The sequence below is a fragment of the Spinacia oleracea genome, chromosome 2 (assembly GCF_020520425.1).
Source record: "Spinacia oleracea cultivar Varoflay chromosome 2, BTI_SOV_V1, whole genome shotgun sequence".
NCBI classification, from domain to species: domain Eukaryota; kingdom Viridiplantae; phylum Streptophyta; class Magnoliopsida; order Caryophyllales; family Amaranthaceae; genus Spinacia; species Spinacia oleracea.
This window is the reverse complement of record NC_079488.1, coordinates 44,240,291-44,261,904: the sequence shown is the minus strand read 5'-3', so window position 1 is coordinate 44,261,904 and position 21,614 is coordinate 44,240,291. Positions and strand designations below refer to the sequence as shown.

At 38.4% G+C, this 21,614-nt stretch overlaps 2 protein-coding genes across 2 annotated transcripts; one reads left to right on the top strand and one right to left on the bottom strand.

Moving 5' to 3' along the window:
- Nucleotides 1-8,400: 8,400 nt before the first annotated feature.
- On the top strand, nt 8,401-10,944 carry LOC110776595 (uncharacterized). The gene has a single exon (XM_021981152.2). The coding sequence runs from the start codon at nt 8,695-8,697 to the stop codon at nt 10,636-10,638; it is 1,944 nt and encodes a 647-aa protein (XP_021836844.1). The 5' UTR covers nt 8,401-8,694; the 3' UTR covers nt 10,639-10,944.
- A 4,109-nt stretch (nt 10,945-15,053) lies between these two features.
- LOC110776596 (uncharacterized) lies at nt 15,054-16,423 on the bottom strand. The gene has a single exon (XM_021981153.2). It carries the CDS (start codon nt 16,384-16,386, stop codon nt 15,541-15,543), a length of 846 nt encoding a protein of 281 aa, XP_021836845.1. The 5' UTR covers nt 16,387-16,423; the 3' UTR covers nt 15,054-15,540.
- Between the last annotated feature and the right edge of the window lie 5,191 nt (nt 16,424-21,614).

Below are 21,614 nucleotides of genomic sequence, written 5' to 3'. Positions count from 1 at the left end.
GTAATTAGTTATAGCTTATCCTATTTGAAGAAAATGGTGCCTCCCACGGAGATTTTCAAGACGGACTTTGAAGTCAAAGCTTCAAGATGAAGTCGGGCCATACTAGATCACATTTATCTTATGCATGCTTTAAGTTATTTATTGTTTTAAATATGTCTTAAAATGCATGAGATCAAAAGCTTGATTATGTTGCATGATTAAGGATTTTAGTTCACTTAAAATCTAACCAACATAGTAAGAGCCTTAAGTTCCAAACTTAAAAATTGAGTTAAAAGGTGCCATGCCAAAATATACACTTGCTTGGATATCCTTTACATCAATCTAGTAATAGTTTTCGCTCAGCGAGGTGTTACTTATTGGTCCTAAAGGGGCAAGGTACACAAATAATTGTGAGTACATGTTAGTTTTGGTGAAACTCAACGATATAAGTAAGGAGTCCTTTTATGTCGTGGCAAATTCGATAGGTTTACCTAATAAGTTCTTAGACGTACCTATCAACCAAGAATAGTTTCTAGACTATTAGCAAAAGGCTTTTGCTTACCTAAGATGTTCTAGGATTAAGTCGACAAACTGTGCTTAGTTCTTCAATGATTTTAGGATCTTGGAATCATTTTATTCACACCTGCCGGAACAATAAATTTGAATAAAATGCTAATAACTTGTTGAAATTGCATGATTGCTTTGATTTTCAAGTTATTATTCATGATAAATGTTTAGACTTTGCATGCTTCAATGTATGTTTTAATTATTGTTTATAATTAATATCTTGCACTGCAATAAATCCTTTTAGAAAGGTAACAGTAAATTTCCTCGATTGGTAGTGAATCCAAGAACGATTCACGGAAATGAGAGAAAGTGAGCAATTTAAAATGTACGTTTCTTTTAGCGACTTTTATGGTTGTTTTCGAATATCAAAATCGAATGGCAAACCAATTGGTGCTTGTGAATTCAAAATACAATGTAGTTTTGAGATCATAAAGCATTGAGTTTAATACGCTCAGCTTTACCAATGGTTAACAACCTAATATCTTTGTCCATTTAATTCTCGAATGAGTCTAGTCCCTAGACATTCGAATAGATCGATGCTTAGAGAACTTTAGAAGCTTCTGGTAAGATCATCTAGTTGAAACAAAATATTCAACATAAATTAAAATGGTAAAGAACCTTGTTGGTGACATTGGACATGTCTAACAAAGTATAAAAGTCAACACTAAAGAATTCAATTCTTAAGACTATAAGAAAGGGTACAAGAAATAGGAAAACGAGGAACAAATGAAAGGAATTTACGATTCCGTTTCTACCTATAAGTTTATGATTAAAGAGAAGTGACCTAGCAATCAAACTTCCTTGGTATCATATACCGCTTGAGGTTCTTACTTCGGTAATAACTCAAAAAATGGAAGCTAGGCTACACTAATGGCCTACAAGTGGGAAATGAAGCATGGTAATGCTACATTAGTTGTAGGGTCATCTAGTTTGTTTTAAAGGCTGGAACTAAATGGCTATTTTGTTCCATAACCAGCATACCTAAATTTCTGCTTCAAACACAGAAAGACTCACATTCAGAAGAACAAAAACAATGCTTGTTTGTTTGTTTATTTGAATGAAATGGTCATTTACGGGATGAGTCAATATGCTTGATTAAAACAAACAACTCTTTAACAATAAAAACTTTACTAGGTTCAAATCAAACCCTTGATTTGAGTTCCACTAATCTTTGGCATTGTTGCTTAGACCATATCAACAAGTTAACATTCACAAGCTCTATTTTAAATGGACTTTTGAAAGTTGGTTGATTTCTAGATCAACTTAAGACAAGCTAGTCTTACTTGTTGAAAGTAACAAAGAATATGAACTATTGTTAGAACGCCTAGACGATAGAGTTCAAAGCTAAAGAAAGGTTTTATGACTTTATTATTTCACATGGATTTGAGTGAATATAGGTTTATTTACTCAAATGTGATATAAGTTGAATCTGTTTGGCTAGTTCAAAGATTCAGAAGTATAAAATCCACTTGGCAAGAAATCATAAAGATCTAGGTTAGATCATGTTGATGATTACTTGAGACCAAATATGATCATCAATGATTGTGTGGTGTAATTTCACAATCTAGGTCCATAAGATATGGCATATCTTAGTTGGAATAATCGAAGTCAATTAGTACTTGATTCGATTAATGATGAATCATAAAGACTTTTCCTATAATTTCTAAAACAAAATGCTCAACTACCACCAAACTAAACCAAAATTCGTCAAAGCTATTGAAAAGTAAATTCAGAATAACATTTCATAAAATATATCTAGAGAGTTGTAAAACTCAGTGGGAGCTTAGTGTTTGTCATTCGACAAACTAAGGCCCAAGTATAGATATATGTTTCATTGTGATTTATTCAAATGAGACACAAGGGTATTGTTTCTACCACGAATTTTTGAGAACATAATGTTTGTTTGCTCGAAATGATGTCCTTTTGGAGATTCGTTTCCAAAATGACAAGTGGGAGAAAATAGACCTCGAAAGTTTTCGAGGCGAACAACAAACATAAACGGACATTCCGGAGGCTTTTCGAAGTGCTTCAGAAAATCCGAACTTATTCTTTAAGACTTTAGAAGTGGCTTTAAAGAATAGACATCTCTTAGAAGACTTTACAAGTGCTTCAAGGAGAACAGAATATTCAAAGGACTTTAAGTGGCTATTGATATTCTAATGTTTGATGTTCTATACCCAAGTAGGCATAGAATTCAAGTCACTGAAACTATGAGATTCTTCTATTAGATAGTAAAGAAACATAGAGATCAGGTCAATGAAACTATGAGATTCTTCTATTAAATAGTGAAGAAACCTACAACTTGCAGTCAAACTATTATCATGTAGATTAATGAGTTTGTGACTTGTAAGAAAGCTATGACGAAACCCAGATTCCCTAAAATGGTTAGAGGCCATATATAGACTCAAATGTTTTAAATGGTTAGAGGCCATAAAACATACTCAATGTTTTGATGACAAAATTGAAATTTTGTTGATTTGCAAGAATAGTTTCACACCTATTAGTTGCAAGTTTGTTTTAAGGATAAAAACCATCAAACATGAATTGTGTTCACACACAAAGCTAGATTAGTTGCTAAAAGTTACAAGCAAATTCACGATGTGGATTGTGTTGAAACCTCATGCAAAATCGTAATGCTTCAAGTCTATAATTCAAGCAATGATTGCATATTGGTAAATATGGCAATTGGATGACAAAAGTATTCCTCAATCAAATGTTGGAATAAACTATGTACATGGCATGTCATAGGATTTGTGGATCCAAATAAATGCTTGAAAAGGAAAGCTAGCTTATAAAATCTAAGTACAGATTTAAGCAAGCAATTGGGAATTGGAACTGTATTTTAAGTGAAGCTAATAAGCATTTTAGTTTCATAAAAATGTACATAATTCTTATAGATATATAAGAAGTTTAGTGGGAGTACATAAAACTTAATTGGTCCTATGTGTATCACACACATATCTCTCTATTGTAAAATAACATTCAAATGCTAATGACTTAGATTTGAAATTATTCATCAATGATGGACCATGGCGAAACTTAGTACATACTGGGTATTAAGATCTATTTACAAAGATCTTATGATATTGTTTTGGATTAAGTAATGGCATTTACTAAATCAAACACGAAAGTCTCCATTGGAGATATTCGACCCATGTGAATAAATCTAAGTAAAGGATGTTTGAACTATGTATAAGCATTTACTAAGTTAAACATCAAAGAGTCTAAATGAGATTCTTAAACCTATATTATATGTCAAAGAATTTAGCTGGATTCAGTATCTGCTGAAATTGAATGAGCTAAAATTACATGAATAGAATTCAATTGGGAATTATTCTGAAAAAGAATTTATCATGTATGATATAATATGAGGATCGCCAAAAACGTATCGTATGACTTTAGGCATGACGAACATATACCAATCTCTATTGATCTAAGTGAAGATCAACTAGGTTGAGATCAAGAATACTTATGGTACTTGAAAAAGTACATAGGAATAGTTCTTGATTCAAGGAAATAAAGATATGCTAAATATTGATGCTACACGCATAAACACTGGCAAAGGATCAAGCAAGACCCTTTGGAGTTAACCATTGATAAGGACGAGCTATAGAGCATCGTGTTTTGAAATGGCAACATGGATTGGAGACCATGAGTTGTTGCGTGGGAAATTAAAATATTAATTTCTATGTTCTAAGATATAGTTGGAGAGTCTTCCACATATCTATGAACTGCTTGGATAGGTAAATCCAAACAAAGCATCACTAGCAACCTATACAGTTGAAGTAAAAGTGATTGTTGCCTAAGAAGCAATAAAACAGGGTTGTTTAAAGTTCTTCACTGAACTTGGGTAGATCACCTATCTGCTGGCTTGATGGTTCTTCATTGAAAAATGCGTAGAACCACTCTTGAAGCAAGAAAAACGTCTGCTAACTTGATGGTTCTTCATTGCAAAGTGAGTAAAACCACCATCGAAGTAAGATAGACTAGATCACATAATAAACAAACTCGAAAAGATCTTATCATCATATCTCGAAGAACATTCGATGAAAAGGATATTAAGATTGGCAAAGCATGATAACTAAACCTATGCAACAAGTGAGAAGCAACACTCACATTGTAGCACTGGAAATCAAGCATAGCTTTGAATTCCATGAATTGTTTTAGAAGATGGGTTTGAGGCCCATGGTTATAAAACATTGGGGTTGAACATTTATCATATATGAAATGTATTTTCATATTCCATTTAATCTTGGTTTAGTATTAAATGATGAGTCCCTTCAATTTGACGATATATTCAAGATAGACTGTCAGGACCAGTCCTGTGACTAAGAAATGTCTATCAAGTGAACTTGAATGTCAAAGGTTGAAAATGGTCCCTAATCGGAGTTCTCTATAAAATTGGACGCATAGAAAACGTTAGACGATTAGAATGCAAGATGACTAGTAGTTCTGTTTCTTGAACTATGTGGACATGGCAATGTCATAATCATTTGCATAGATACTTACTTTGGGAAGACTAGTATCGGACAAGACCTATGAAACTTTACTGTAAGAGATGAAAGTCTGTCATAAGTAAATTTCATTAAATTATTAGACACTAAATCCTCAATACCTGAGTGATTTGAGATTACTTGTTTGAGAACTGGTTGCTTTGACGTTGACCAACCGTCGCACCGTAAAAGGAGGCTATAAAGGCAACGCTCAGGTAATCACCTATCAAACGAAGTCTAATCTCAAGATCGCAAGATTGGGATTGTCCTCCCATAAATCGGGATGAGATGCTTAAAAGTTGTACAAGGCCACTCGGAGAGCTAGAAACTGTGAAATGCATGGCCGTGCTCGGATGAATCATAGGCTATGATTATCTGTTTATTTGATCAGTTGAACTCTGAAACCGAGGAACACCTCTGGACATAATAAGGATGACAACTCTTACCTTATGTTCAAGAGCAAGCATCGAGCGACAAAGGAATTAGGAAATGCACACTTGTCCCTAAGGACAAGTGGGAGACTGAAGGAAATAATGCCCTTGGTCCAAGTATGCATTCTATGTTAAGTCTAATAATTGCGGTTCAGTATTAATTAACAAGTTAATAATTCAGTGAGATCAAGTGAGCTGAATGCCTAGCTAGAGGCCGCTTCAGTTCAAGTGGAATTAATGATATTAATCCACAGCTTACTCTTGACTGAACCCGTAGGGTCACACAAATAGTACGTAAACGGATCAAGTATTTAATGGCATTAAATACTCCATCTATGAATATTCGGAACCGACGGATCTTGGTTTCAGTGGGAGCTGAGATCGTCACAGGCAAGAAATGAATACTCCGGAAACGATGATATTGCCGGAAACGGAAATATGGATCGTATCGGAAATATAAATATTATCCAAGTCGTAGATGTTGCCGGAAACGGAAACATGGTACGTATCGGAAAATATTATCGGAAATGGAAATATTGCCAGAATCGGAAATATTGCCGGAAACGGAAATATTGTCAGAATCGGAAATATTACCGGAATCGGAAAATAATTCCGGAAACGGAAATATTAAATATTTGTTCGAAACGGAAATTAATTCCGGAATCGGAAATATTAAATATTGTTCGTATCGGAAATGAATTCCGGAATCGGAAAATTTAATCGGAAGCGCATCGTACGAATAAGCATCGGACGAGGCCTGCCGGACGAGGCCCAGCACGAAGCCAGACCATCGCCCAGCAAGCCAAGCGCGCCGCACAAACAGCCACGCCAGGCCCAGCAGGCTGCGCTGCGCGCTGCGCGTGCTCGCACAGCGCGCACAGCACGCGCAGCGCGCAGCGCGCGCGGGCGCTGCGTGGGCTGCTGCTCGCGCGCACGCATGGGGGCCCATCGTGACTGCCATGCGTGTGTGTGCAAGTGTTTGTGTTCGTGCACGTTTCCTAAAACATGCAGAGTTCAGTTAATGATTAAATTCCTAATTCTATTTGATAGATTAATTAAATTAGAGTTCTTGTAGGATTCTAGGTTTAATTAATTTGTATCTGAATAGGATTTCGATTCCCTTTCCATACCCCTATAAATATGAGGCTAGGGCTCACAATTTATAACAAGTTTCAAAGTATTCAAAAGTGAGTTTTTGAGAGAAAATTAAAACACACATCTTGCTCATAAAGTGCCGAAATTTTCTAGTACCTTAAGGGCGATTCTAGTTGATCAATCTTAAGGCGGATCCGGACGTGCTGTGGACTATCTACGGAGGGACGACACTTGGAGTCCTAAAGACTTGTTCTTGTTCGGTTCGGGCGCAGCTAGGGAGGGCACGCAACAAAGAGTATGCATCTAAATTATGCTATATGATTATGTGTAAATAATATGTTGTCCTGGGTTAATGGTTGTTTCCGCATGATCTATGTAATGTCATATGTATCATAACCTAACAGAAGAGAACTTCCCTTCAATGACAGAGGGGGAGATGGGGGTGTCAATTTGAGTGTGATTTGGTTTGAGAAGTGAGTGGATTCGTGGTAAGATTTGACTAGGGATGGTGATAGACAGATGATCAAAATTCCATTGACCTTCTACAATACAAGTGCTCAATAGTCTGTGTTCTTCATATTCAGTGATAGGGCCACATATGAGACTTTGAAGAGTGCCACTTCCTATCCCGGCCTTAAACAAATACGGAGGGAGTAATCTAGGAAAATTTGCCAATTACTACCTAGGTCTTTAATGATTTTGCGAATTACTACCTACGTTGTTAAAAGTTGTCAATTACTACCTAGGTGTTTAGTTATTGTTGTAAATTGCTACCTTAGTTCATATTCTAGCCAATTAATCACTAATTATATCATAATTAACCATTAATCATATTTTTTTTTTACTAATTAAGAAAATTAAAATTAAAAAATCGAACCTACTACTGTTGAATTGAAGGTGAGTTTCTAACTGGAAATGAAACTCTAGATCTAGCTTCCAACTGGGTGAGTTTGCGATGGTGGAGGGAGTAACTGAACTCTAATAATCATGTCTCTCTTTGTTGAAGCTGCACGTACAATCAATCAAAATCAAACAAAAATCCAAATTAATACCCAAAAAATCAATACTCCAATTTGAAGAAAGAAACCCCTAAATTTCTGGCTAGTCTCACCAGAGCGAGCCTTGTCACCATTCTGTGGAATAGAAATTACGATCATTTCATAAGGAGCCTTCCACGTAGGAGCAACACGAAAAACCTTCGACGACGGTGGATAACTTTCAGGTGACAATAGCAACCAGATTTGTTGGTGGAGCGTATAGAACCGGACCATCGTTGTCTTCCTCATCTTCGTCGTTTTACACTTTCTTCCGAACTATCATCAACTTCACCACCAACAACGCCGTCTTCTCTATTACTCCTGCGCATAAACTTATCCCCTCGTCGTCGTTTACTCCTCAAATCCCTCCTTATTTTGGTCTCTAATCCCCCGATCTCTATCTTTCTTCGCAGTCCGATCTCTAAGAATTTTATTTTAAGGGAAATTCGATCTCTAAGAATTATTACGGGAGTTTAATTTTTCTTTTTTGGGTTTTTTTGGATTTTCTAATTTTATTAGTTTTGGATTTTTAATTTTATTTTTTTAATTAATAAAATATTTAAAGTTTAATTAATAGTTGATTATGATATGATTAGTAATTAATTGGCTAAAATATGGACTAAGGTATCAATTGACAACAATAACAAACCAACTAGGTAATAATTGACAAATTTTAACAACCTAGGTAGTAATTCGCAAAGTCATTAAAGACCTAGGTAGTAATTCGTAAAATTTTCATTAATCTATTTGTGAAAATGTTAAAATTCAAGACATGTTTAAGAACTTTCATGCTGAGCCAAGATTCATTATTCTACAATCTCGAGCATGCTCGGCTCATCAAAACCCATTGTCTATTGCTTCCCGTAGCCTTTAGCTGATCAGAACGGTTAAGCTGCGTTAATCAATCAGGCAACCAAAAAGGAAATAATCGAAAATGAAAAAGAATGAACATTAGATCAGATCGAAGTCGACCCTAACATTTCTCTCTTTCCGACTGGAATCAATTTCTCCCTCCTCCAAAAAATCCACTGATCAAACCCCCAATTACAGTCCTTGATCGCCACATTTCTCATCAACAGATCCAGATCTCCAATGTCCTGCTTAGCTCTTTCTCTCCAACCCGTCAATGGGCCCGACATCCTCCTCCAAACCCGCGAATGGTTTCCCCCAGCCCGAGCCCTCGTCGCCGTCTCCGCCTTCCGAACCACCCGTCTTGCCTTCTCCTCCGCTGCAGCCGCCACCTCTTCTCTCTCCTCCAAACACCACAACGACGACGTCTCCGGCGATCCCACCATTGTCGGCGACGATCCACTTGCTGCTTCAAGCGGTCAGGTAATTGTGGGTGTTGAATCTCGTTACCGCGTTGTTTATCGTTTGGTGAATTCAATTTATGTTCTGGGTGTTACAACTGTTGATGATGATGATGATAATAGTACTACTACGAATAATGTTTTTGAGTGTATTAGTATTGTTAATCAAGCTGTTAGTGTCGTGGTTACTGCTTGTAGAGGGGTCGATGTGACCCCTGAGAAATTAGGGAAGAAATATGCTGAAATTTACATGGCAATGGATATTGTTTTGAGGGGTGTTAGTAATATTCGTCTGGCAGCTATGCTGGGCTCTATGCACGGTGATAGTATTGCTAAGATGGTACATTCTGCTGTTGATACTGAGAATAAGGTTAGAGGGGCGGATAATTGGGCTGGGGTTGCAGAGGGGTTGGCGGTGGAGCATGAGGCGGGGGTGGACTCGTTTTCGAGTATGAGGTTTGAGCTTCCAAGTGAGACTCTTACTGCAGGGGATGAGGTGGGGGCTAGTATTGCTATTGTAGGGCAGGCAGGGTTAGGGGAGCAGGATGGTGGGGTGAAGATTGAGGAGGAACAGGGGGTGAAGGATCCATTTGCAGCTAGTGATTCAGTTAGTAAGCCGGAGTCGTTGGTAGGGGAGTTTAAGAAGGATAAGGATGTGACTTTGGATATGACTAAGGCATTAGTGGGGCTCGAAGTGACTCCATTGCCGCCTGCTGAAGCTGCTAATCCTACTCGTATTGCCGTGGAAGGCTTTGAAGGGGATTATGGTGGGATTGAGTTTGGGAACGAGGAAGCGTCACTTAGAGAGACGTTTGAAGGGTTTAGTGATGCATTTGGTGGTGGGTTGGACGCGTCCGAGTTTGTGGGCCCCTCGAAAGTTGCAAAGAGGGAGGGTCTTGGTGGACTTGAGTTGTTACAGACGGGGCCAGATAGGGCTCCTGTTGCTGCCAGTGGTGCAGGGGCTACTCCACTTGAGAATCTGTTAGTGCAGAAGACAGAAATGAAGGGCCCTGAGATGTTCATTGTTGAGGAGATCAGTGCAGAGTTCAGGGAGTCTTTGCTTAGTAGAGTGGGATTGAGGGGTGTGATTTATTTGAGAACATTGTCTCCGAAGATGTCAGGTGAGAAAGAAACTGAGTTCTCGTTCAAGATTGATGGTACAAATTCTGTTAAAAGAACTGTTGTGCAGAGCTCTCGTGTTAGCAGTCTTGGCAATGGAATGTTTCATGTACGAACAGCAGCCTCTGAAGAGCCTTTACCTGTTCTAAAGTACAGTTTGATGCCCCAGATGACCCCCATTCCTTTGCGAGTTAGGCTGGTTAAACGCCATGTGGGGACTTTACTCTCTATCATGATACAATACGTTTCAAACCCTGATTTGCTGGTACCTCTCAGTGATGTGACATTTATTCTCAAACTACCAGTTGATCCTTCGATACTGAATGTCTCTCCTAAGGCTGTGTTGAATAGGTCTGAGAAAGAACTAAAATGGCATGTACAAGAGATCCCATTAAAGGGTACTCCTGGGAAGCTTAGGGCACGGATGCCTATTGATATAAATGAAGAGGACACTGAAGAAGAAATTGACGTTGTTTGTTATGTTAAGTTTTCTGTCAAAGGGGCAACCACGCTCTCTGGTGTGTCACTTTGTCCTGCTTCTGAAGCGAAAACAGACTTTTACGTGGTAGATCACAAGGTTGAAAGTGGGGATTACATGTGCAATTGACCTTTATGACACGGTACCATCCTCACTGCTTGTAGATTGTATCTTCTCGATTCTTTTCATGAATGGTTAGTCGTGTATAAGGTTTTGTATCCTTTGCCTGAAGTAGAGTGCATGTAGCTTTTGATTTGATATTTTGCTGGTGTGGAAGTCGAGTTTGTGCTTGCGGCTGATTTTCTTGTCTTCATTCTATTTTCATTTTGTAATTGATGGCACTTATCATAGAATTCATTGAAATTTCTATTCTGGTTAAATTGTACATTACATTCATCCAAGAAAATTTTACGACCTGTTGAAATTGAGCTGAAATCACTTACTTTTTCCTCTCATATGTGTTGCAAATCAGCTTTCTAGATTCATGTTCTTGTAATTGCTTGAACTGGAAATAGTTATTTTGAGTAAAATAACAAGTGAAATACTTAATATCGGAGAGTGAGGGAAACTCACTTCGATAGTGAAGAAATGTTATGTACAATTTGTACCCTCATGGTGTGAGGGACAGAGATTTTGTGCTGGTGTGGATTGAAGGTCCGAGTGGGCTTTTTCACTGGAATTTCTTTTGTTTTGGGTTTAGTTTGGGGTGTCCAAGTGCCATGTCTTGCCTAGGTTAACGAGTTGGTTTGGTATTTTGTTTGAAATGAAGAATTCCAGTTACGCCGGTGAGATTTTTACTGGGTTTTCTCTCTCTCTTCTTCTTTGTTGAAGGGCAAGTAATGTAGGGTTCCAATAGCTTATATAGGCTTTTAAAAGGATGATTTGCCACAGAAGATTATTACATGAAGGATAGGAAGCTAACTTACATATCTAGTGAACAGGATATATTTCATGAATTTTAAAGACTTTGGAATCAAGCTCTACTCTATATAAGTCTTTTTTTTTCGAACTTTGTCATTTATGTAAGTATTAGCTGAATTTATCTGAAATTGTCTGATATTGTAGCAAAACATTCAGATAGCAACCATTTTAGCAGTATCTATTCTGTCTGATTTTTTCTCAACTGTTTGTGTGTGTTAATTGTCTGAAATAAGTCGAACATAAACAAAACCATTTCCTTTATGACTCGTGTTTAGTTGTTGACTTGTTGTCCTCCGTGTTTGCTATCGTCTCATGACTTTGTAACTTTCTTTGCCATACTTCGGAAAAATTCACAGCTGCAAATCTTGTGCTTGACATGCTTTGGGGATTTATTTTCCCTGTATTTTCTGTAGCTTCCAGAACTCAGAAGGCTACATTTTCTGTCGCTTTGGTTGTCTGATTCAAAATCTCCGCTTCTTTAGCTTTATTCTTGGTTATATCCAGCAGCGTGAACTCCCTTAATGACAAACTCCTGGAGTTTGTTTTTCACTGAAATGTAGGCCATGGGCATTTCATTTAAGCCACCAACCGACCTGATGATCACTTGGTCAGTTTTCCTATCCAATCTCTGCCATTTGATTCAAGCACCGTGTAGTAACAAAATAGAAATCCAGCTCAAACAATTTCATCTAATTGCTTCAAGGTACCTAATTTATTGGGTATAGAGTTGTCACATGGGTCGGGTTGTGTCATGTTAGGTTTTTTTTTGTCTTCACCTTATTCTTATTATTTGTAGATCATATCAGAAAAATCAGATCAAGCCATATCAAACCAGACTAGAAAAAGAAAAAAACACTCACAAAAAAACATTCAGACCAGATTAGAAAAAACAAAAATCACTCAAAAATACATTCAGATTAGATAATACCAGAAATTAGAAAACCCAGACCAAATCAGGTGAAAAGAACAAGGCTTTAGTCAAATTATTTCCGAGTTTAAGTCACCTTTGGGTCGGGTTGAACAATGCTTGTTCATGACCCAACTGTAAAGATGGTTGTGGCCCGGGACGACCAGACACGAAGGTCTACGAGCACAAAGTCGTGGGCCGTAGGCTGCATATTTTTGGTAAAATCAAGACACGAGATGACAAAATACGCTAAATTTAGTAAAATTAGGCTTAGGCCTGAGGACCCAACCCGACATGAGGCCCGCGTGGCTGGGCCCTATTTTGAATTTTTTGGCCCATTACAAGCCGCCTCGATGACGATTGGGTTTTGTAAGGGCCGGGCCCGTTGAAGTTCATGGTCCCATGAATTTGGCCCGAAGCCCGACCTGATCCGACTCACAACCGTCTTTTAAAAGTGGGGATACTCTCTTCTTCTGGTGCGTGTCTCCTACGTTCTTGACTAGGGGTGTTAACGAGCCGAGCCGAGACCGAACTTAGGCAAGCTCGGCTCGAGCTCGAAACTTCTAACCTTAGGCTCGGCTCGAGCTCGAAGCTCGACGAGCCTTGAAAACTGAGCTCGAGCTCGGGCTCGAACCTAGGCTCGGTTCGGCTCGAGCTCGGGCTCGAAACCAAGCTCGATTCGGCTCGTGCTTTGTTCAAGCATAGGAATGACTGTAGCCCAATTCAAAATAAGCTAAGCCCAAAATAGACACAAAATATTAGACTTTATAGGGCCCAATAAATGGTATTATTTGATGCCATATCCAAACAGCCTAATAGTCATTTAGTTTTATAAGTGATTCTAGTTGGCTACTTATTTGCTTTTGCCGATATGGGACAATGAAACTTTGTCAGTAATAAAGTCTCAACTACTGCCATTAAATTGTCCTCCAAAAGTGTAATGCAACGTGCACAATTGTTTGAAATTTGGTTGAATGCCATATTGCCAACAAATAAATCCCATGTTCATTCCTTCTATAGTTCTATAACAGGCCTTAGACCAGTCATGGCAGCTCCAATGGTCGTTCCCCTGAAGGAATTTTCAGCAATTGGTGTATCAAGAACTCTTAGATCCTCATATTTGGGGGCCAGTCCTTTAGTCACTTTACATTCGCACCCCTTTCCATTTCCTCATCAAGACCTTGACGAAATGCTTCAAAGAGAAACACCTCAGCTTGACAAACCAAATGGCCCATATAAAGTATGATTATTGCAATATGAGTTTAATTTATATGCATCTCATTCTTTCATTCTTTTGCAATAACCAATGTGGGATAGTCTTAAGTAGTAAAAATTACAGTATTATTAAAGCTTGAGCTTGCTCACGAGCTTTCGAGCCGAGCTTAGGATAGCTCAGGCTTGGCTTGTTAAGATCTCGAGCCGAACCCGAGCTCGAGTCGAGCCCGCCCGAGCCGAACTTTGACCGAGCTTTAGCGAGCCGAGTATCGAATAGTTCACGAGCAGGCTCGGCACATTAACACCCCTATTCTTGACATTGGTCCCGTTGACATGCAATTTTAACCGAAATGTAGTCATAGTCTACATTTATGCTCTCTTCATTTTCAACCAATTGGGAAGATTCCTATATATTTGGGGAATAAGGAATGGGAAATGGGGAAGTAATACATTGCAGAAGTGTAGAACCAAACAATTTCTATGTTGTTTAAAAGCATTTGGCGGAAAATGTGTAGTTGGAATGAGAAGGACGTATGTACCGTATGTCATCATCAAGTGTTTATACACGCGATGTGTCCGTAATATTTTATTGAAATATTGTAACTTAATTAAACAAAGGTCATGAGAAGTAGTATTACTTAATTTATTTTTCATTTAGATAAATTTAACACGTTGACAAGGATACGACTCTATTTTATAGTGGGATAAAAAAAATAAAAGAATTCAAGTGTATCCTTGTAAAATAAGCTAGGATGAAAATATAATACGAAGTACGTGTTAAATTAAAGAAAATATATAAAAAGAAAGTAATTAAAGTAGGCAAGTAGTTATTGGGTTGTAGCAGAAGCCCATAATAATGTCAACCAACGCATCTCCCGTGATATTCATTCAATCTCACGTCGTTTTTACATGCATATATACCAACCATTATAACCTTCCTAATTAGAGGGCTGAAAATGATATAACTCCCCCGTTTGTTACTTCTACAGTTCTACCCAATTTCATCCCATCCAGAACGTAATCGTCTCATAACACATGTGATCTTAAAATATAAAAAGTTATTTTACACCCAAGCAACCGATGCCCATTCCATTTTATACTTTAATTAGAATTTTTACTTAGAAATTTGAATGTTCTTCCTAACGACTTTTTTTGTTTTGACTTAAATTTGTTATTTTTTGAAAGTAAAACGGATTGAGAAAGCAATTAAAACCGAACTTAAGTTAATTAGTTCTTACGCAAGAGTGCAAGATGATGTTTTAACTTAAGTTCGGCCAAATGTAAAATTGTACCCTTTACCAACGTGTATGTACAAGAGTTCTTATTTTTATAATCTGTTTCATTCGACTTATTTTGTCTGAACTTATGTTATCATAAATTAACTGGAATTATCTGAACTTATTTTGTGTAAAACAAGTAAAAATAAGTAGAATATGACAAAATCATAGTCTTTAATTATTCTTCTTCCACGTTATGTAAGGAGTACTATGTAGAAGAAATATAGAAGTACTTACTGTATACGGAGTATTTCGGCAAAAATAAACTAACCACAATATTATTACTCATGATATTCTTACATCTTAACTTTCTACTAGGCATATGATAATTAGTAATAATGAATTAATTAACTTGTAAGTGAAAACTCCTAATCAAATAAAACATCATAAAAAATATTTAAAAAAGGAAGAAAAAAGAAATTAAAAGCTCCTTTTAAACAAGTGATGAAAAATATAGAAGGGGCACATAATAATTGCCTTAATTATATTTTAGCATGATCTTCCACAAACTCCACTAACCATCCAACACTACTATACAACTATCTTCTCCCTCACGCTTCTGACTCTCAAATACTTGCATCATTCTTTTCTCCTCATGCCGGCCTCCTCTTCGTTTTAACTTGATCTTTCTCTTTTGTATTCCTCCAAAATCTGCGGCCCATATAGCAGTGATGTAGACGAAATTTGATATCAGTGTTCGGTTTATAAATTTCAAAACAAGGAATTACGAAAAGGTGCCGTGTTGGACACGTCAACAGTGACATGGCTTTTACAGCTTAAAACATTGAGAAGCTTCCAGGAAGCTGAAGAACAGTTCCGGTCACCGGAAATTAACCTCGACGACGTAGACGAAACCGACGGTATGGAATTCCGGCGAAACTGCCGGTTTTTAATGTCTCTCAGCTCCATTTCTGCCGGAACTTTGGGCAAACCGAACACCAACGCTGAATACCACGGCAACTTCACCGGAGATTTATCCGAATTATTATTCCGGCTATTATTATTTTTATTACTCCACAAACTTCTATTGAATACTTCAGTTTTCGGTTTCGCATTCGAGCGATTCCGACGTAACTTCCGGTAATTAAGAGACCGGCTAGGTCGAATACTACTAGGAAGTGTCTCGGAAGGCGATTCGGTAAGCTGAGGACGAGTCAAGCGAGCTGCAGCGGAGGAAAGAGAAAGCGAACGACGAGTAGGAGGAGGAGCGTAAGGAAGAAGACGACCGCAAAAGATGACGTCATCGGCGGTGGAGGTAACGAGGTCATCGTCATTATTGATTAGAAACTCAAAGAAGAAATCCGACGTTGGGTCGGAAGACGAGGAAGCAGAGGATCGCCGGCTATGATTCTCGGCAGCAACGACCGAGGCGGTGGTGGCGTTTTGTTGCGGAGGTGGTGGATCGACGACTGCGACGGGGAGATCACGGAGGGAGAGATTGTCTAGTTGTTGATCATCGTAGTAGTTTAATAGTTGTTGTTGATCTTCTTCTTCATGGTTATTATTATGCATTGTTGTTGGTTTTGGGAAATAGGGAGGAATAATGGTTTTATGCATCTTTTTGGTATAGAGTGAAAGGGTGTATGAAATGAGGGAGGGAAAATGGTATTTGTAGTGGGGGAAAATAAGAGATAAAAAGTAGGAAAAAATAAAAATAAAGGAATGGAGTGAAATTAAAGGGATGTGAGATTATTGCGAGAAAATATAATGATTTTTCTTTTTTGTGTGAAAAAAGAGAGAATGATTTGTTTGTCCTCTAGAAGCGTGAGAAAAAGGAGCGGGAGAAAGAGATGTGTAAGAGAATGAACTTATGAAGTGGGTTTTGAAAAAATAAATAAATTATGAGTTACTTATGACCCATTTTTTTAACACACAAACGACAATTATATTTGTTAGTTTTACAGAGTTCCTCAAGAGGGGGGGTTGAATTGATATTTTACGGTTTTATAAAAATTAAACTACTAGGAACATAAACAGTAAAATATGCAAGCAAGATTTAGCGTGGAAAACTCTCTAGGCCCAATAGAGAGGAACCCACGGCCCCTTTGGGGACTTAAACACATTCACTAATTAGGCAAAACAACTCAGTTTTTACAAACCTAATCTACTCGGGCCACAATCTGTTAATCGCCTCTGATTACAGATGACTAGGAACAACCCCTCGTAGTTCCTTCCCTTATAGAAACAGTCCCTCAACTGCTTCTCCTCACAGATCTCTTGTGAGATCTTCTCTCTTGCTCAAGTAAGCCTGACTCATGCTTATCATACAATAACTCAACACTTTAATTAAACGAATAGATATTAAATTAACACTAACATAAGATATAAAACCAAGTAACAAATATTGCTCTATATGGGAACATGAATAGACGCTTTAAAGATCAAAACTTTAAGGATGATACCTGAAAGCTTCCGGTTTAATGTTAATAAGTCTGATAAAAACTTTCGTGAAGATCTTGATCTAAGGTCTATTTATAAGAATCCAAGCTTTTACCCTAGATTCTAATTCAACACTAGTTAGGACTCTTTTTGAAAGATAGATTTTCGCAAATAACTCTTTAAAACGCGTTTTGATAAAATCAATCTTTACGGATTTGAGAGTTGTACTTCAACTCAAATTCTCAAGAGTATAACCTCAAGTAGGATAGTAAATTCGGTTTTAAACTTCGACGCTTATCTTTTGTAAAAATAAAACTGATTTACTTTGTTTCAAGATATTACTTGGACTCTACGAAATACTCTGTTCCCATACTAAGCTATATTTGAATTACACTGGTCTTATACCTTTCGATACTTATAAGACTTGCTTAGGCTTCACCCTTCTTGGTCCTTGATTTAATCTTTCCATACGCTTTGGACTTGTTTTCTTCATAGCTTCTCAGCTGGCATCTTTATATGCTGTTCTTGCTACGAGCACTTGTGGCTTTATATTAACCTGTTCCTGACATTCCTTAGACAAACAGTCGTGAGTATAATTTAAGCTTGTCACCATCAAAACTCAAGAGTCAACAATTTTCCCCTTTTTGATGATGACAACCTTACAACTTGATAATAATAAAACATACTTAAATTGACCAAGGAATGAAACATGGAGCAACTGATATCCATACTCCAAACCTCAACCAGAAACAGAGGAGTCAAAACCGAGGTTTCGAACCCACGCATAGATGCAAATATTTTGAAAGCAAGTTGCCCCCCCACTATCTTCCCCCTTTGGAATTATCAAAAAGGGACCAGTTGAAAAACGATTGCACAAAACAGAAGGAAGTATATAGATGTGAATTATGTTACCCTATCAATCAGAGAAGCATCTTGCAACTCAAGTCGATCAACGAGTTTGACCGCACCCCTGCAAGCAAAACAAGGTAAAAGCAGCATGGAACACAACACAGGCAATAATCCTACAAGTTAGTGTGGGACAACTATCAGAACGTAGGAAAAGCGCACTAATGAGCATTAGTCATAAACTTTGCGCATACAAAACATCCAAAAACTAATTGTTCAGAGAGCAAGAAGAGATAAAATTGTTCAAGAGATAGCAAACTATTTAGGATGAGACAATCAGACAATGTATCAGGGTCAGGCTGGGGGGGGGTTGTCCAGGTGCAGCTTCCTCATCATTTTCCACCTCCTCGAGGACCATGTCAGCAAGGCGCTCCGTCATGTCGTTGAAGAACTCAGCCTGATCTTGCTGCATCTTGTGTATCAGCTCCTGCAAAGATGTAATAGCAGACAACATAACAACATTGTCCAACTGCAGTTGATCCACTTTGGCCATTAGGAGCTGAACTGAACCATCTGGTGAGGGAGCAGCAGATTGAGTTTCACCTTCCTTGTCGAAGTCAGAGTCTTCTACCCTATAGACCGGAGGTGCACCTTTCGAAGAACTGGCTAGACGGCTGCTGCGACGAATGGGTTGATGAGACACAGGAGAGGCTGGATTTGGCTTGTGAGATGAGGTGGCTTTGGCAGGGCTTTTCTCTTTTGGGCACAGGTCAACAGGAACACCCTCTGTCTGACCCTCGGTCTCCTCACAGGGAAAGGGCACCGCCTCCTCTTCATCCGAGAGCTCTTCTCCTTCATCTATCTCCTCCTCCATATCCTCTATTTCATCCCCCACTTCCTCATCCTATGGGGCCATGTCTCCAACCATCAGCTTCCCAACACAAACAACCCCATCAACAACATAAGACTTACACCATGTAAACATGCTTTATTAAGTATGTGAGCAGGAGTGAGGGGTTCAGCTGTGTAGTGAGTGAGATCGACCCCCACCTTTCTCATGATAAAAGTCAGTAGAGAGCCATACCCAACCATGTTATTCTGAGAGATGCAGTGGGTGAGGTGAGCAATAAAGACCATGGAAAAGTTAATTTGGCGTTGAGATTCAAGGAGAAAGATGTATATGAGGTCCAATCTACTGGCTAGGGATCGTTTGTCATGACGCGGAACTAGACCTCGACGCACCACATTAAACAAGACTTTTTGAAAGGGAGTTAGGAGTGATTGGTTTAGGGCTTTTGGGTGTTTTCCCTGACCCCCAAAGTAAGAGTAGACATCCGCCATAGTAGCACCTCCCAATTCAATTGGGCCTTTCCCCTTATGATAAACTTCCTCCCCCAGCACAGGAACTTTGAACCAGGTTCCCAATTTTTCAGCATCAAAACTAAATGACTTTCCTTTTACCTCCGACTGACAAACCCCCCCTTTGTTTATGAAATTCGAGCAAAATTCCCCCATAGCCTCAGGATACATGCAAGCCTTAGAACACACTTCAAACAAATAGGTCCAACCCTGTGACTCAATTGATTCTAGCAATTCGACAAAACCGACCTCTCGACACCAACTAAAATCAATACTCAACCCAGGGAGCATGCGATCGGGGGGAAAGTAATGAAATTTTATGGATTCGAGTTTTACCTTTTTCTCCGCTGGAAGGTGTGGTTCCCCCTGAGTTGGTGCAACGACTTCCTTCTTTAGAACTAGTTTCCTCTTTGTGGCGAGCTTGGCGGTAGACTTGGCTGCTGGTGGTTTGGGTGTTGGTTGTTTTGGAGCCATGGATTCTGAGTAGATTGTTTGAAGAGGGACGACGGTGATAATTGGTTCCGAGGGAGAGGAAGGGTCACTAGGGTTTGAGAATTGATGCTTGTAAAGGGTCATGATTATATATAGGAAAGGTAGTTGGCGAGTGGATAGGAGAGAGAGTAATTTTGAATTTTAAATTCTGGGATATGAGGGATAATCTGCGATGTTTATAGGGGGAATGATTGGAATATGAAGGGGTTTTGTTGGGAAATGGAATGTGGGAAGCGTGTTTGAGTAAAAAAAATGAACAGTAATGCATGCACTGGGTTCGTAAGATTCACTGAATCAAATTAAATGCTTTCCATTCATTTTTAGTTTTCCCATTTAAACTTAGAATTAATGCATGTTTTGTGAACAAGTGCAATCACCTTAGAAGTGTGCAGACGTGGCTGTGGTAATGCACAGCTGGGTTTTGCAATCTGAGTTTGATTGTTAGTCCATTCAAAAAAAACATGAGAAAAATATGTAAAAAAAAAAGAAATTACGTACTTTTTTTAATTTTTTTTTAATTTTTTGTGTTTTTTTTTTGTTTTTGAAAAATTCAATAAGGTTAGAGAATGAGTAGGGGCAACAAGTATCATTTTATTCGTATCATACCAAGTTCTAACCTTAGCTTGTCGTGTCTGTCCCTGTTTAGTGGTTTGGTTAAGATGTCAGCAACTTGATCTTCTGTGGGACAGAATTCGAGCTTGACTAGTTCCTTTTCCACATAATCTTTTAGAAAATGATGACGAATGTGAATGTGTTTGACTCTTGAATGATGAACTGGGTCCTTTGATATGCAGATAGCACTAGTGTAGTCACACAGTATAGGAACACATTTTAATTTCATACCAAAGTCTCTAAGTTGTTGTTTGATCCATAACATTTGGGAACAGCATGAGGCGCCAGCTACATATTCAGCTTTCGTTGTGGATAATGCCACAGTGTTTTGTTTCTTTGATGCCCAAGAGACGGCACATGCTCCTAGGAACTGAACCATTCCCGATGTGCTTTTTCTGTTTACTAAATCACCTGCATAGTCGGCATCTGTATATCCTTTGAGGTCAAAGTGATCATAGTTAGGGTACCATAAGCATAAATCATCTGTTCCTTTTAGGTATCTTAGAATTCTTTTTACTGCTGTAAGATGAGATTCTTTTGGGTTAGTTTGAAAGCGAGCACAGACCCCTACACTGAATGCAATGTCTGGCCTGCTGGCTGTGAGATAGAGTAAAGAGCCAATCATACCTTTGTACCTTGTTTGATCTACACTTTTAACTTCTTGATCCTCATCCAGTCTCGTGGTTGTACCCATTGGAGTGTGATTGCTTTTAGCTGACTCCATTCCATATTTCTTGATGAGATCCTTGATGTATTTCTTTTGGTGGATCATGATGCCTTGTTCCGTTTGCTTAATTTGGAGACCTAGAAAGAAGTTTAGTTCTCCCATCATGCTCATTTGAAATTCACGCTGCATTAAGTCAGAGAATTCCTTGCAAAGATCTTCATTAGTAGCACCAAATATGATATAATCAACATAGATTTGAACAATTAGTATGTCTGTATCTCTTGAATTAAGGAACAGGGTTCTGTCAACCTTACCTCGATTGAATTTATTGTCTAGTAAGAAATGAGAGAGACGTTCATACCAGGCTCTTGGAGCTTGTTTCAGTCCATATAGTGCCTTGTCCAATTTGTAAACATGTGCAGGATATTCT

What these genes read in the sequence shown, in the direction of transcription:
- LOC110776595 (XM_021981152.2), top strand. Translation starts at nt 8,695, where the DNA reads ATGTCCTGCTTAGCTCTTTCTCTCCAACCCGTCAATGGGCCCGACATC.
- LOC110776596 (XM_021981153.2), bottom strand. Translation starts at nt 16,386, where the DNA reads ATGCATAAAACCATTATTCCTCCCTATTTCCCAAAACCAACAACAATG.